We start from the raw sequence: 16,633 nt of genomic DNA, 5'->3' as shown, positions 1-16,633 counted from the left end.
CTTACAAATAACACATGGGTCAAAGAAATCTCAAAAGGAATTTAAAAATATTTTAACTAAATTAAAATTAAAACACAATTTACCAAATTTGTGGATGCAGGAAAAACAGTGCTGAGAAGGAAATTTTTAGCATTGGAGGTATATATTAGAAAAGAAAAAAAAGATCTAAAGTCAATAATATGTTTCCACCTTAGGAAGCTAGAAAAAGTAGAGCAAATTAAATCCAAAATAAGCAGAAGAAAAGATATTACAATATTATAATAATTAGAGCAGAAATCAAAGAAAATGAAAATAAGAAATAGAGAAAATCAACAAAACCAAAAACTGGTTCTTTGAAAAGATCAGAAAAATCAATAAGCCTTAGCCAATATAACCAAGAATAAAAGAGAGAGGACACAAATTACTAATATTAGAAGTGAAAGAGGAGATATCACTACCAACCCCATGGACAGTAAAAGGACCATAAAGGAATACTACAAACAACTCTATGCCTGCAAACATGAAAACCTAGATGAATTCTGTGAAAAACATAATCTGCCAAAACTCAAACAAGAAGAAATAGACAAAAATACACTTATATCTATTAGAGACATCGATTAAACAATAACCTTCCAAAACAGAAAACACTGGGCCCAGATGAGCTCAGTCATGAATTCTACCAAACATTTAAGTAAGGAATTATACCAATTCTCTGCAACCTCTTTCAGAAGATAGAAGCAGAGGGAATATTTCCTAAATCATTCTATTAGGCCAGCATTATCCTAATAACAAAAACAAAGTCATTACAAGAAAACTACAAAAAAATCCCTCATGATCATAGATGCAAAAATCCTCAACAAAACATTAGCAAATCAAATCCAACAATGTATAAAAAACATTATACATACACTACGACCAAGTGGGATTTCTGCTAGGTATGCAAGACTGGTTCAACATTTGAAAATCAATTAGGAGCTTCTTCCCTATGTTTTCTTCTAGGAATCCCATGGTTTAAGTATTTAATTCATTCTGAGTTAATTTTTGTGAGTGGTGTAAGATAGCGTTCCCATTTCATTTTTTTGCATGTGGTTATCCAGTTTTCCCAATACCATTTGTTGAAGAAACTATCCTTTCTTCATTGAGTGTCCTTGGCTCTCTTGTCAAGTGTCAACTGACTGTACATACAGGGGATTATTTCCAGGCTCACTATTCTGTTTCATTGTTCTATGTTTATATTTTTACACCAATACCACAATGTTTTAATTACTATAGCTTTGTAGTATAGTTTGAAATCAGGAAGTGTGATGCTTCTGGCTTTGTTCTCAGGATTGCTTTAGCTATTTGAGGTCTTTTGTGATTCCATACAAATTTTACGATTTCTTTTCTATTTCTGTAAAAAAAAGCCATTGGAATTTTGATAGGGATTGCATTAAATCTATAGATGGTTTTGGGTAGTATGGAAATTTTAACAATATTCATTGTTCCAACCCATGAACATGGGATATCTCAATTTGTTTATGTCTCCTTTAATTTCTTTCTTCAAAGTCTTATAGTTTTCATTGTACAGATCTTTCACTTCCTTGGTTAAATTTATTCCTAAGTATTTTATTGTTTTTGATGCTATTGTAAATGGGATACCATAAAACTCCTCGAAGGAAACATAGAGAGGAAACTCCTTGACATGGGTCTTGGCAACGACTTTTTTGACATGACACTAACAGCACAAGCAACAAAAGCAAAAATCAACAAGTGAGGCTACATCAAACTAAAAAGCTTCTGTACAGCAGAAGAAACAATCAACAAAATGAAATTGTAACCTACAGAATGGGAGAAAATATTTGCAGACTATATAAAGAGATAAAGGGTTAATATTCAAAACATATAAAGGACTCATACAACTCAAAAACAACAACAACAAAAACAATTTAAAAATGAGCAGAGGAATTAAATAGACTTTTTTTCCCAAAGAAGACATCTAAATGGCCAACAGGTACATGAAAAGATACTCAACATCACTAATCATTGGGAAATGCAAATCAAAACCACAATGAGATATCATCTCACACCTGTTAGAATGTCTGTCATCAAGAAGATACAAAAATCCTTAACAAATATCAGAAAATTAAATCCAGTTGCAAAGGAAGAAATATAATTGTCCCTTCCTGTAGGCGACATGATTGTCTACATAGAAAATCCCAAGGAATCTACAAAAAACTCCTAGAATACATGAGTTCAGCAAGGTCAGGGAATACAAAATCAACACATAAAAATCAGTCACACTTCTATATACTAACAATGAACATATGAAACCTAAAATTAAAAATGCAATATGATTTACAATCACTCCAAAGAAAATGAAATAATTAGGCATATAGTTAACAAAATATGTACAGAATCTTTATGCTGAAAAATTTTAAATGTTGAAGAAAGAAATCAAAGAACTAAAGAAAACGAATAACATGCTGTGTTCATGGACTGGGAAACTAAACATAGTAAAGGCAGCAATTGTCCCCAGACTGATCGATAGGTTTAATGAAATTCCTATCAAAATTCCAGCAAGGTCTATTAATTATGGAGAGAAGCTTACTGAAAATTTATCAGACATTCAGATGAGGTTTTAAGCCCATAATAAAAGTTTTAGGACTTCCCTGGTGGCGCAGCAGCGCAGGAATCCACCTGCCAATGCAGGGGACACAGGTTCGAGCCCTGGTCCAGGAAGATCCCACATGCAGTGGAGCAACTAAGCCCGTGTGCCACATTACTGAGCCTGAGCTCTAGAGCCCACGAGCCACAGCTACTGAGCCCGCATGCCACAACTACTGAAGCCCGCATGCCTAGAGCATGTGCTCCCCAACAAGAGAAGCCACCGCAATGAGAAGCCCACACACCACAACGAAGAGTAGCCTCCACTCACCACTAGAGAAAGCCCGCGCACAGCAACAAAGACCCAATGCAGCCAAAAATAAAAATTAAATTAAAAAAAAAGTTTTAGTTAGGTTCTACAAATGACTGAGCCTGTACAGAAAATGACTAGTATATTACCTATTTCCCAAACTTTCCTGTTCCTAATCCATCAGCTCTCCCTCTCCAACAAAGCTCCACAGCCTCATCTCCTAGTACAGCCCCAATCAAGCATGAGATACCTTCAGTCACTCACCAGTTATCATCAGCAAGGTTAATAGGATACACTTCATGTTGATGCCTGAATCTTGTCCTGAGGATAAGGTCGTAGTGGAAACTAACAGGCACAAAGCAGGGATAGAAGGTATATCCTGCTTGGGGATTCTGAACAGCAGGAGAAAGTGCAGGTGAGAGAACTGGGGATGAAGATTCTACAAGTCTGTCATTTAGAGGCTTCTCCTTCCAGTATTGATCCTTGGTGTAAACAAAATCCTTAGAAACAAAATCTGAGTAAAAGAATGGCAAGTTGAGCAACAGTAGAGAAGCACATGCATTAGTTCAAGTGAGACAAGATTATGGCCTGGATTGGGGTGAGAGCAGTGAGAATGGAAAGATATGGATGGCTTTAAGAGACTTCGGGAAGTAGGATGGACTTTGGGATTGAGTGGTCAGAAAAAATTTTTTAAAGTGGAAGGTAGAATTGTCTTCTAAAATAAGGAAAACAAGTAGCAGAATGAATTTGAAAGGCTGGAGGAGTAAGGAGTTTAATTTTGACATGCTCAATTTCAGGAGCTGAGAGGAGACACAAACAATGGCTTCCAGGAGGCAGTTGTATATGTGGGACCAGAGCTCTGGGCTAGAGATACCAATGTGAAGCTCATCAACAGGTAGCAGCGTCCCCAGTGCCAAGGCCTCCAGAAAATCTGCTTTTCTGTTCTTAGTCCTCACATCCTCGAACAAGCCTCAAACTCCCTTCCTGGTCCAGAATCTTTCCAAAAGATCTAGGAAAACAACCTGAAAGTAAAGTATATCTCTTTCCCAAATTTTTACCTGTTTTAACTAATCCCACTCCCACCACAGAAAACCTTCCATAACTCCATCCTGTCTAGGAACCTCAAATATATTTCATAAACCAGCCCTACTCCCAATGTAGCTCTGTGTTCATTGTGAGGTTCAAGAAAGTACGTGTCATGTTAATTTCTCATTCCACACTTCAGGGAATTTGTGTGAGGGACTGTATAGCTTTCCCAGATCCATGAATGCTGGTTAATGAGCTGAAGCCTGGAGGATGTGGTTGAAAAGTGGTGGGTATCCAGTAGTAAGATGTAGATTGTACTTCTAGTCTTTCCAGCCATGTGTGATTTGAGAAAATCATTTAAATTCTCTGTTTTGGGTCTGTCACCTACAGGTCAGGAAAAAAGAAAAAATGATACCAGCCCCACCCCTGTCTCATCTTTCCAGGGTTGCTGTGATACTGAAATGAGATTATGAGTTTAGGAAACTTTCAGGGGCTAGAATGATACAAAGCATAATTAATTTTACATCTCAGACTAACCTGATATAAAATCACCCCTAACAATGTCTGTAAAGAACTTAGCTCAGTGCCTGGGATGCAGTAAGTGCTCAGTGAATGTTAACTATTAGCAGCCCTGCTCTTTGTGTTCCCAACTAGCCAGGGATGACGGTGGCAGTCTGTTATTGGCTGAGAAATCTTTTCATTAGGTAAAAAACACGTAGAGGTACTGCCTTCTGAATTGTCACCAGCCATTCAGTAGATCCTAGATCTAATGTAATCTAGAATGTAAGTCATTCTCCAACTGTCAAAACAACCACTCAATGAATGCTTTCCATTTCCACATTTCCATAGCTCAAAGGTGCTGATCGCAACAGCCAGACCAAGCTGGTGATGATGGCTGAGTGATGTAATAGTGACCACTGGGAAAGATGAAGTTAGTGTAATAAAGATGGGAGGGGCTGAAGGAAAGGATAAGTAACTGTTAGGGAGTTCAGAGCAAACCTGAGCATACTGTCTTCATGAACTAAGGTGGAGAATCCTGTCCCCCACAGCCCTGGCCTGAAAAACTCCATGGGGAGATAAGTCCTAAGCCTGGAGCTCCCTTTCCCACAGACAGTTTAACTACTTTTAGGCAGATGGGCTTTTAGGGACAGCAAATAGAGGGACCTGGATGCAGAAGTCTAGGAACTAGGCTTCCTTGTCCTTCCCTAAGAGACCCCAATAGAGGCACAGTCCCCCACCTTCCCTGGAGCAGAAGGGCCTCCATCTGCCTATCTGGAGCCCTCTTCCTCCTTCCTGTCTATGCCCAGAGCTGCTTTTCAATCCCACTGCGTGCCCCCATGCCTAACCATACCCACTGACTCTCCTAGGTGTTCCTGAGGAAAATACTGAGCTGAGAACTCCATTTTCTGCTGGTCTACCGCACCTCACAAGGAAAGATTTAGACGGCTATGAAATTTATCTTCTGTTTGAGTGTCCTTGCTGGTATGTATCCATGACTTTCTACTCTGTCCTATAAGGCACGGGTTAATATAGGATGGAGTGAGGCAGAGGCAGGATGTGTGGAAGGTGCAAAAGAAGAGTCAAGAAAAACTGTCAGAAGCATAATTAGGGGTCTCCCCTCTCAGACTCCAAAGGCTCTCGGGACAGGCTGAGCCCCCAATGCTAAGCTATGGGGTAGGTTATGGTGTACACCTGCCTCAGAGAATTCTCAACAGTGAGTGTTCCACCCTGGTTATTCCAAAATGTGGGCTTCATCACACAGTGGGCAAGCCTAGTGTAGTCACAAGGACAGAGTACTCATTTTGACATCTGATATGCACCCTTTTTCAAAAGCTTAGAGACTCAGAATGCAGGGAATGGAGAACATGGGAGCAAAAGATCAAATGCTAGGGCCCTATGTCCTACACTTCCTGACTACCATGAAGTTCTTCTGATGGCAGAATTTGCTGGTGAGGCCTTTCCCACCACACCCTGATTTGCCTAGGTTGCATCACAAATCAGCTGTGTGAGCTTGGACAAGTTAATTAATCTATCTGTGCTTCAGTTTCTACAGTCAAAATGGGGATATTACTACCTACACTATAGAGTCATTGTGAAGATTAAATAAATCCATGTAAAGCACTTAGAACAAGAGGTCAATGTCTCTTGTCCTTAATAATACTCCACCCTTTTTTCCTTGGGGTTTCTAACTGTGTGACCACACAGAGAAGGGGGTGGTGAGGTACAAGACTGGGCTTGGGGAGGATTAACATAAGAACCAAGGGCAGCTGAGACAAGAACAATATTTCTGATACTAGAATCAGCCTTCCTCCTCTTTATTCTCTAGTTTTTGTTTGTTTGTTTGTTTTGTTTTGTTTTTTTGCTGTACGCGGGCCTCTCACTGTTGTGGCCTCTCCCGTTGTGGAGCACAGGCTCCGGACACACAGGCTCAGCGGTCATGGCTCAGGGGCCCAGCCGCTCCGTGGCATGTGGGATCTTCCCGGACCGGGGCACGAACCCGCGTCCCCTGCTTCGGCAGGCGGACTCTCAACCACTGTGCCACCAGGGAAGCCCTCTAGTTTTTTTTTAAATAACATAATTCATTTATAAAAGCACTGCATGTTCATACTAGAAAATTTGGAAATATTAAAAAGCAGAAAAAATAAACATCATTCATAATCCCACCTCAGTCAACACATGCTAATGCATTGTCTGAATTTACTCCCAGGCTTTATTTATTTTTAATGGTTTATTTTTGTTTCTTTACTTGTTTTTAGACAATTAGATTACTGGATTAATGTACATTTTTATTTTTTAACTTAAAGGTTATCAATATTTCCTTTGCTGTTTAATATTCTTTACAAATACAATTTTAATATATATGACGTTCCATTTGTTCATATACTTTTGTATTTCAATGTCCAACATTACTGCACTGGACACTCATATTTCAACCATTTAGCTACTATAAATAGTGTTAAAATGAGCACATTTATTAATAATCTTTGTCTACATCTGATTATTTCTTTAGAATCAAGAATTCTTGGCTTTGGAAATATTAGGTCAAAGGTGACGAACCATTTACAATTTTTGATGCCCATTTCTAAATCACTTTTCAAGAAAATAGAATAAATTCCCATTCCTATAAGCACTAAATGAGAGTCTCTCTCATTGTACTTTCTTATACTGAATATTACCAATATTAAACAAAAATGATTAGTATAAATATTAGATGAAACACTATGTCATTTTGATTTACATTTTGATTCGAAAAAAATGTCAAACATTTTCACATTTCCTGGCCAACTGATTACTTCTTTAAAATCATCCATATTTCTATTCAACTAGGAAGTTGTTGATTGTCTTATTCGTTCTAAGAACATCTTATATATGCTTCTCAGGGACAATTTTCCCCGCTCAATCATCCGTGCAGAAAGAAGACCATGCCCCCTATTTGGTATACCTCAAGTCTCACTTCAACCCCTGTGTGGGTGTCCTCATCAAAAGCAGCTGGGTGCTGGCGCCTGCTCACTGCTACCTACCGTGAGTGCTGGGCATCCTTACCCACTACAACAGCTACTACTCATTCTGCGTCGGTGGTTCTCAAGTACAGGCAGCTTCCCCTCCAGGGTATTTACATTTGGCAAAGGCAGACATCTCTGGCTGTCACAATGGGATGAGGGATCGGGGGAGGCTGTGCTAAGGACGCCTACCCAGCAAACAGAGGCCAGGGCAGGGATGTGGCTAAACACCTTACCGCGCACAGAGCAGCCCCACCGCAGAGCAGTACCCAGCCCCAGACGTCAGCAGTGCTGCTCTTGAGGAGCCCCGTTCTACGTACTATGCCTCCCCAGTCTCCCTTCGGTTTTTAAAGTTTTCTACTGGCAATAGGAATGTGTTTTGTCAGTTAAGGGACCAGCAGGTAACTGATGGTACACTCAAATTTGATTAAGTTGAGGAGAGTTCATAAAAAGAACTAATGACAAAGATATGGTCTCATTATAGGGAAAACACAGGGAATAGTTCAGTCCCCCCACGTTTAGTATTAGAAAGGTGCAGTTACTACCCCTAGACCTAAAGCAGCGGGGGAGAGAATGTTTACAAGGGGAGAGGGGGAAAGAAAGAGAGAGAGAGACAGAGAGAGACAGAGAGAGAGAGCGCTGTGCACAGGGACTGCCTGATAGGGGCTGTAACCATTGGTCAAGAGACAGCCAACAGCCACGCCCTGTGGCAACCTTACAGGAAGAAAGATGGGAGGATAAATACTCCAACCTCTCCCTTCTCCCTCCCCTTACTTTCTGGTGCTTCTTATTGGCCAAATACCAATCAAACGCTAGAGGACCAGAAAGCCCACTGACTTAATCCACATATATCACCTTCCAAAGTACAGAGCAGGATGAAAGAGTTGTGAGTAGATCTGATGAAGCAAACAGGAGATACCCAACACTCAAGTCACCTCATTCTCTTACCTCCACCAGAATGGAAATAACCCAATCTGATAGGCTGGAGCTGGAAAGGAGGGAAAATAGTATTTCTATGCCATGCATCCTTTTCTTCTCCACTACATTAAGGACACTACATAAAAAAACATAGTGGTTAAAGGCTCCACCACTCAACTGTGTGACATGGGTGAATACTCTTAGGTGCCTCCGTTCGTTACTTCATCTGTAAAATGGGGATTCAAAATAGAATCCACCTCACAGATTTGTTGTGAGTGGTAAATGACATAATCCAGAATCCAGATACAGCCCTTGGCAAAGTATCTGGCACACTATAACATTCAACGTCAGCTTAGATGATGATGACGATGATGATGATGATTACTTCCAACCATTTATCCCTCCAGAAACCTGAAAGTGATGCTGGGAAATCTCAGGATCAGAATCAGAGATGGGACAGAGCAGATAATTGACCCTATCCAGATTGTCCGCTACTGGAACTACAGTCATAGTTCCCCCCAGGATGACCTCATGCTCATTAGGCTGGCTAAGCCCGCCATCCTCAACCATAAAGTCCAGCCCATTCCCCTCGCCACCAGCACCGTCAAGCCAGGCACCATCTGTATGCTTTCAGGCTTGGACTGGAGCCAAGACAACAGCGGTGAGTGCACCTCCCACAGAAAACCAGGGTCATCAGTTATCCCTGAAGAGGAGCACCCATGTCTGTATAGCTGAGAAGGGAGTAGAATGGATGGAGACCAAAGGGAGATACTACATGAGTGGTCTGACAAAAAGAGACCCTCCCAGAAGTCCAAAGCTCCTCCCTTCCCAGGGTAACTAATGCTCCACTGCTTCTTCAGAGCTTTGGCAGAGGGGGCCACCAGGCCACCTGACTCTGCACAAAGGCCACGCCATTCCTGATTGTCAGAGGTACAATTCACGTTAAAGAGTCTGTGCTCCCCTCTCCCATACTGGCTCACTTAACATGTGGAGGACACCTGAGAACTTGAGTCAGGTCACCTCTTATGCCTCCAAGAACAGACACAGAGAAGAAAGAAAACTCTGCTTTTTAAAGGGACATAAAGGCTATTGCAAAATCCTCAAGTTTAACTCTCCTAACCATGCACAAAATCATGTCTTCCCTTTGTCTCATTATTTTCTTCAGACACACACAAAACACCAGTTGAAATAGAAGGTGGTAATTGGAGCACTAAATAACAATTGTGAAAAAAAAAATTGTGAACAGGAAGGTTTCTTTTATTCCTGTCTTCCCTCAGGCAGACACCCTGATTTAAGGCAGAACCTGGAGGCCCCCATGATGTCTGATGCAGACTGCCAGAAAACCGAACAAGGAAAAAGCCACAGAAACTCCATATGCGTTAAATTTGTGAAAGTGCTCAGTCGAATTTTTGGGGTAATCTTTTCTCTCTATTCAACTTTCACTTACTTGTATTATATATGTCCAGTTAACTATTTAATCGTGATATTTAAAAAATTGAAAGCCCACAGCTTCATAATTTTTTGAAAATTTGATAAGGCTGCAGCAAAGCCCCCCATTACCTTCAGTAAAGGGCCCTCCTTAGAGATGTCTGTATTCATTAAAGGGGCATCACGCAGTATCTAGAGTTAATAACACTTTGCTAGGTTTTTATTCTCATAGATGCAACTATGAAACGGGCATTGCTTTTAAAAAATTAACTGAAACTTTTCACAAATTGAAACTGGCTTCACCAGTTCAAACAAATGGAGTTTGACTCATTTTACATGTGAGTTCTAGCAAGGTTTTTCTCTGACTTTCTCAATGTCACACAAGATTAGTTACGACAAAGCTAGATAAATGACTCAAGCTTCCAGTCTCCCAACTCATTGCTCTCTTCCTGATGCAGCATGCTACCTCTAGACAGGGCGCATCCACATTGCGGATGAGAGGGCTCCTATAGGGAGAAGATCTGACCATGTCTGTCTCTCTCCCTCTCTCTGCATGATCCCTTGTAGGAGGTGGCCGTTGCTACTGTCATCTGCAAAGGCAAGCTACAGGGGATCGAGGTCGGACACTTCAGGGAAGGGGATGTGGGCATCTACACCAATGTTCAGAAATATATCACCTGGATTGAGAACGTCACTAAAGACAAATAAGACCATACTACTCCCTCTGCATCCCAGTGGCTCTGCCATTGACAATACTAACCGCAACTTTCCCCAAATTCAAAATAAAACATCCAAATAGAAATATTTGGATGTATCACACCAGTATCCTATGTTTTCTTATTTGTGTCTCTGTCCACATCCCATAATGATCTGAAGAACCAAGAACAAAACATGAAATAAGCACTTTCTACACTGTACTGGGTTATATCCATTATCTCATTTAATGCTTATAACAAGCCTTTGAGGTTATCATTTATTCCTACTTTACAAATAAGAAAATTGAGACTAATATAGATTACTTAACATTATTATAGCTGGTAAATATCAGAACCTGAAATGGAACCCCAAAATGTCAGATTTTCAGCCCTGTGCTCTTAGCCTCGAAATTATAGGCAAGTCCATAGCATCACAACAGACGCTGGCTTCTGTTTTCCTGCTACCTCTCTTAACATTCAAAGGGCTTGAAGCTCTCAATTGTGTCTCAGATCTTGGGTACTGAAATAAACTCTCCCAAAAATGCAGCAGGCTGAAGGGAGAGAGCTAGTGGATGGGTAGGAGGTTGAAAAGAAATGTCAGGACAGTGACAACAATCACAAGTCAAGTCCAAAGTGAGGCCTGGCAGCTCCAGAGCAAGATGAAGAAGTCATTTAGATCCAAGGAGAACACAGTATCAGGGCAGCAACAGAGCTTAAGAGGTAGAGGTAGCTGAGAGGAGGTGAAAGAAGGGCAGAAATTGGGTTTGGCCTCAGACCATGGGATTAACAAGGTCAAGAAAGCAGGTACCAGTCCTCTGGTTGAGAACTTGGTAAAACATCTCTCCAGGTATCCCAGATCTGGAAGTGATAGAGGAATTCAGGATACCCAAGAGATTTGGTCATATAGGACAAGGAAGGTTAAAGTAATGTCCCAGCAGATGAAGATTCAGGAAACAACCCCACACTATCCTTGAGTAATACTTTCTATTCCCAAGGTTTAAAATACAATCTATACTTTAATGACGTCTGTGTCAGGCAGAATAATGCCCCCCAAAAATGTCCACACCCTAATCTTCAGAACCCATGAATATGTTACTTTACATGGAAAATGCAGCTTTGCAGATGTGATTATGCTTATGGACGTTGAGATTATCCTGGATTATCTGGGTGGGACCAATGTAATCACATGGGCCCTTAAAAGTGGAAGAGGAAGGCAGAAGATTTGGCCAGAGAGACGTGACAACAGAAGAGATTCAAAGCATGAGACGGACCTACCCCCCACTGCAGGCTTTGAAGATGGAAAAAGGGAGCTACAAGGCAAGGAACATGAGCGGTCTCTAGAAACTGGAAATGACCCTCAGCCACCAAGTAGCAAAGAAATGGGGACCTTAGTCCTACACTCCTTGACAACTTGATTTTAACCCAGTGAAATCTGTCAAATTTCTGACCTACTACTAGTACTGTAAGATAATAAATTTGTATTGATTTAAGGTAATATATTTTATTGATTTAAGGTGTTCATGGTAATTTGTTACAGCAGCCATAGAAAACGAATACAACTTTTAAATCCACAGCCCCTAAAAGAACTGCTTTTTATAATGGGATTTAAAAACCTTCAATGGTTCCTGATTGCCCTGAGAATATCTAAACTTATTAGAATGGCATCCAAGCCTCCTTGATACTTCCCACCAACCTCATCGCACTCCCAAAATAGAATTTCTAATACTGTCTTGCCACTTGGCATTGCTTCCTGACCCTGTGAAGTGTAGATCAGGTTAAAAAGAATGTCAGAGGAAAACATTTTAAAAAAAGCCCGATGCCCTCTTTCCTTTTAAGGTAGCAACCTGGTCAAGGCATAAGCTTAACAAACTTAGATCCATTTAAAAAAAAATTCCTTGAGTTGAAGTCAAGCCTTCAAGTGTTGAATACAAAGGCAACAATATTCCAGGCAAAGTATTTCCTCTACTCCCATTGCCTATGACTTAGGCATAAACAAATCATATCAATCACTCTTAGAAGTAGACTGCAAACTGTGCTATGTTCAAATGTGTGAAAACTCCCTTAAATGCTGCCATGCGGCTGCTGTCTCCTCAAATGATGCAAAGAACAATTATGCAATAGAAGCAACAAGAAAGATTAGGACTTGTTTAAATCACAATTACTGCCAATATGACAAAAGATAACTCAAACAGCAGTGTAGATCTGGATCACCATTCAAAATCATCTGTCCTATAGCCTCAGCCAGAGGATGACCAAAAGGAAGTCTGAGAAATGAAAATGAAATCCATAGTCCCACCTGTCAGAAAATTATCAATTCTGCAAAACAAGCAAGAACAAACCACAACCTATCTGGAAAGAAAGGACCACAAAAGTTTCAGAATCCAGATGGAAAAAGAAACACTGAATGCACTCTGTGCTCCAAAGCCAATTAAAAGTGACCAATCCCTATTCATTGCCCATTTCCAAAAGCTCACCCAGTAAAGATCACCCAATTTATAATCATAAGAGCTAGCCCTTAAAAAACCTTCTGTAACTCCCCTTCTGTGGACATCACTGATGTTCTGTTCTTAATAAAGTTTTCCCTAGCTGGAACGATTATTAATAAATGACTCTGCTCTTGACATAGGCTTTCCTGATGATTTTGTGCAAATTTTAACAGCTTGTATCTAAAGCGAAGGCCCCACTTATTCACTAGATCCCGTCCCCTCTCTTCCAGTCAAGAAAATCACTCTGGTACTATTTCTCTTTTGGTCTCTTGGTCTCTCAGTCTCTCTGTCTCTATCTCTGTCTCTTTCTCTCTCTCTCTCTCTCTCCCCCCTCCCATCAGTCCCATCAACACAGAACTATGTTGTTATATCTCTCATTAAAAAATTGTATTTAGATCTCATGTCCCCTGCCACGGCTGCTATTCTCTCCTACAATTTATAGCAAAACTTCTTGAAAAGGTTGTCTATTTTCACCAATTCCTCTCCATCCCAGTCTCTTGATCCAACTCAAGTCTGGCTTTTGCACAGCACTCCCTCTAAAACTACTCTTTCTAAAGTCACCAATGACTTGTATATTTCTAAATCCACAGGTCAATTCTCAGCTCTCATTTTACTTGACATTATCAGCATCAATTGAAAATGTTAGTCATTCCCTCTTCCTGGAAACATTTTCTTTACTTGGCCTCCAGGATGTCATCTTTTTTCCGTCTATCTCACTGGCTACTTCTTTTCAGTCTCCTCTATTGATTCCACCACATTTCTCCAACCTCTTAACATCAGAGTTCCCCAAGTTTTAGTCTTGGCCCTCTTCTCTTATCCATATCATCCACTTCCTTACTGATCTATGCTAGTCTTAAGATTTTAAATATGATATATAATCTAACAGCTCCCAAATATATATCTCCAGTTTGGACTTTTCCCTTGATGTCCAGTCTCATGTATTTTACTCATATAGTCTACTTTGATATCTAATATATATCTCAAACTTAACATGTTCAGAACTGAACTCCAAGCCTTACCCACAAGTCAACCAGCCTCACCCACGATCTTCCCCATATGAACTGATGACAAGCTGATGACCCTGCAATTTACTCAGGCCAAAAATTTTGGAGTCACTTTTGATTCCTCCCGTCTCTCATATCTTATATCTAATCTATAGGTAAATCCTGCCAGGTCTATCTTCAAAACATTTCGACAATCTTACCACATCTCCCTGTCTCCACTGCAACCACCCTGGTAAACCTGGAGCAGCGCAGTATCCCCCAACCCATTTTATTCTTCTACTTTTGCCTTACTAAATTTAACCTATTCTCAGTACAACTACCAAAGTGGTCTTTTAAAACCTAAGTCAAGTTTTGTCACTTGCCTCTGCTAAAAACCCTCCAATCGTTCCCCATCTCACTCAGAATAGAAGATAAAATTCGAACAATGGTCTATGAAGTCCCTAAAATCATGGGCTCCATGGCCCCTTTGACCTCAGTGCCCACTACACCCTCTACTCCAGCCACAGTGGACTCCTCGCTCCTCCTTGAACACATTAGACACTTTCTTACCTCAAACTTTTACACTTTCCCCAGGTTCCTGCATGGCTACCTGCCTCACTTCCTAAAATCTTTGTTTAAATATTTTCTTAGTGAAGTCTTGTCTGACTACCCTATTTAAAATTAGGATCCCACTTCTGGTGGAAGTACATATTCATTTTCTACAAAAATTTGGCAATGCATATGATAAACCTTCGAATTATGCATATTCCGCCTTCTACCTTTAGAGTTTTACAAGGATGTTTGCTGCAGCACTGTAGAGAGCAAAAACTGGTGGGGTGGGGGCCACAGAGTATCGCTTATTTCTAAAAAGGCAGTACAACCATATACAATAATATGTGTGATCATTTAAAATGGTGTTGTAAAAGAATATGTATTGTCATAAAAATTATAAGCATAAGACTCAGGTTATGAAATAGTATATATGTTATGGCTCCATTTTTGTGCCCATAGCTATTCGTTCAACAATATCTACTATTCTAAACACTGAAGACACAAAGAAAACCAAAGAAAAAGATTCTTGTCCTCAAGGAGTATACATTCTAGTTTAAAGGTACAGGTAGTTAAATTTTAAAATGTATGTCAGATAAGTACTGTGAAAGAAAACTGAAGTGGAATTGGGAGCACTGGGGTAACATTTCAAAGAGAGTACATATTGAGATTCATTTGACAAGGATCCCCAAAACTTGAGCAGGTTCTAAGAATTCTCCTTGGGAATGCAGAAAATAGAGTTGAAAGGTGTTTGGGAAAGGTGGTGTCTGCTCTCCTAGAGATATCATGATAAACAGAGAACAGTGAAAATGCCACGATCAGGGGTGAGAAAGTGAGGATGAGGAATGTGTTTATGACAAGTTGTAATAATAAAGTGTGACAAAATGTGGCTCCTGAGCCTGAATGTACCCAGAAGGCGATGACGATGAATGGACAAAAGAAGGGAAGAGGGTAAGGGATCCATCCAGGGAACATCCAGGACATGGATCTAGGGGTAAGGATGTGGATTGGCTACTGCTCCTGTGGGGATACTGGGAAAACCTAAAGCCAGTTTGCAAAGCTAGGGGCCTTGAAGTGAAGGCCGCTGTCATCAGATGTTCCTCCAACTCTTCTACTAGTTCCTCAGAATTATCCAGTGCTGAATTATAAAACCTTATTAAAAGAAAAAAAGCCTGAACTGTTGATACCTGTTTTTTAAAGTTATCTTTTACCTTATTTTCAAGGTAAGTTCATCTCAGTGATACTATGCTAAGAAAACTTCAATGAGATTAATACTCTATTTTTCTTAACCTTTTTTGCACATCTGAATCACATGAGGAACTTTAAAAGACATAATGCCTGGGTCCTATCTCAGAGATTCTGATGTAATTGCTCTTGGGCAAGACCTGGGCACTTGGGATACTTTTTAATCTGCCAAAGTGATTCTCATATGCAGCCAAGATTGAGAACCTGAAACTGACTTTCACCATGAAGCTTGTACTAACTAAAGCTTTCCCAGAATTTTACAGCACACTAGAGGCTGCGAAAAATGGTTTTCTGAAAACCCAGGTTTACTGGTTTCATACTGCTATATAGAAACACACTAACGTTTGGGTATTGACCTTATATATAGCTACATTTCTAAATTAACTTATTTCCTAAAATTGTTTAGATTATTGGGATTTTCTATGTAGACAATCATATGTTAAAATAATGAGTTTTATTTCTTCTTTTCCAATACTTACATCTTTAATTTCTTCAATGTGTCTTTAAATGTATAATTCAGTGGTTTTTCATATAGTCACAGACTTAAGCAATTATTACCACCATCTAATTTTAGAACATTTTCATGACCCTGATAGAAACCTATACCCATAAGTAGTCACTACCCAATACCTCTATTCCCCAGCACCTGGAAACCACTAATCAACTTTCTGGTTCTATAGATTTGCCTATTCTGGACCTTTCATAGAAAGGGAATCATATAATATGCAGTCTTTGTGACAGGCTCCTTCAGTTAGCATAATGCTTCAAGGTCTATCTGTGTTATAGCATGTATCAGTACCTCTTTCCTTCTTATGGCTGAATAATATTCCATCATAATATGTGTGTGCATGTACACACACACACACCACATTTTGTTTATCCATTCATCGGATGATGGACATTTGGGTTGTTTCCACTTCTTGACTATTAT

At 40.0% G+C, this 16,633-nt stretch overlaps 2 protein-coding genes across 2 annotated transcripts in view; one reads left to right on the top strand and one right to left on the bottom strand.

Annotated features, from left to right (window-relative positions):
- PRSS37 (serine protease 37) overlaps positions 1-11,609 on the top strand; it is a 30,141-nt gene extending 18,532 nt beyond the window's left edge. The window contains exons 2-6 of the mRNA XM_067747228.1: positions 5,266-5,380; positions 7,279-7,420; positions 8,724-8,977; positions 9,594-9,730; positions 10,312-11,609. Coding sequence (XP_067603329.1) covers positions 5,347-5,380; positions 7,279-7,420; positions 8,724-8,977; positions 9,594-9,730; positions 10,312-10,452 — 708 coding nt within the window. The 5' untranslated portion in view covers positions 5,266-5,346 and the 3' untranslated portion in view covers positions 10,453-11,609. The remainder of the gene's footprint in view (positions 1-5,265; positions 5,381-7,278; positions 7,421-8,723; positions 8,978-9,593; positions 9,731-10,311) is intronic.
- The window catches only part of SSBP1 (single stranded DNA binding protein 1), a 69,355-nt gene that overhangs the window by 6,886 nt on the left and 45,836 nt on the right, over positions 1-16,633 (bottom strand). The gene's annotated exons all lie outside the window — the stretch shown is intronic.

The sequence above is a fragment of the Pseudorca crassidens genome, chromosome 8, assembly GCF_039906515.1.
Source record: "Pseudorca crassidens isolate mPseCra1 chromosome 8, mPseCra1.hap1, whole genome shotgun sequence".
NCBI lineage: Eukaryota > Metazoa > Chordata > Mammalia > Artiodactyla > Delphinidae > Pseudorca > Pseudorca crassidens.
This window is presented reverse-complemented; position numbering and strand designations above follow the sequence as displayed.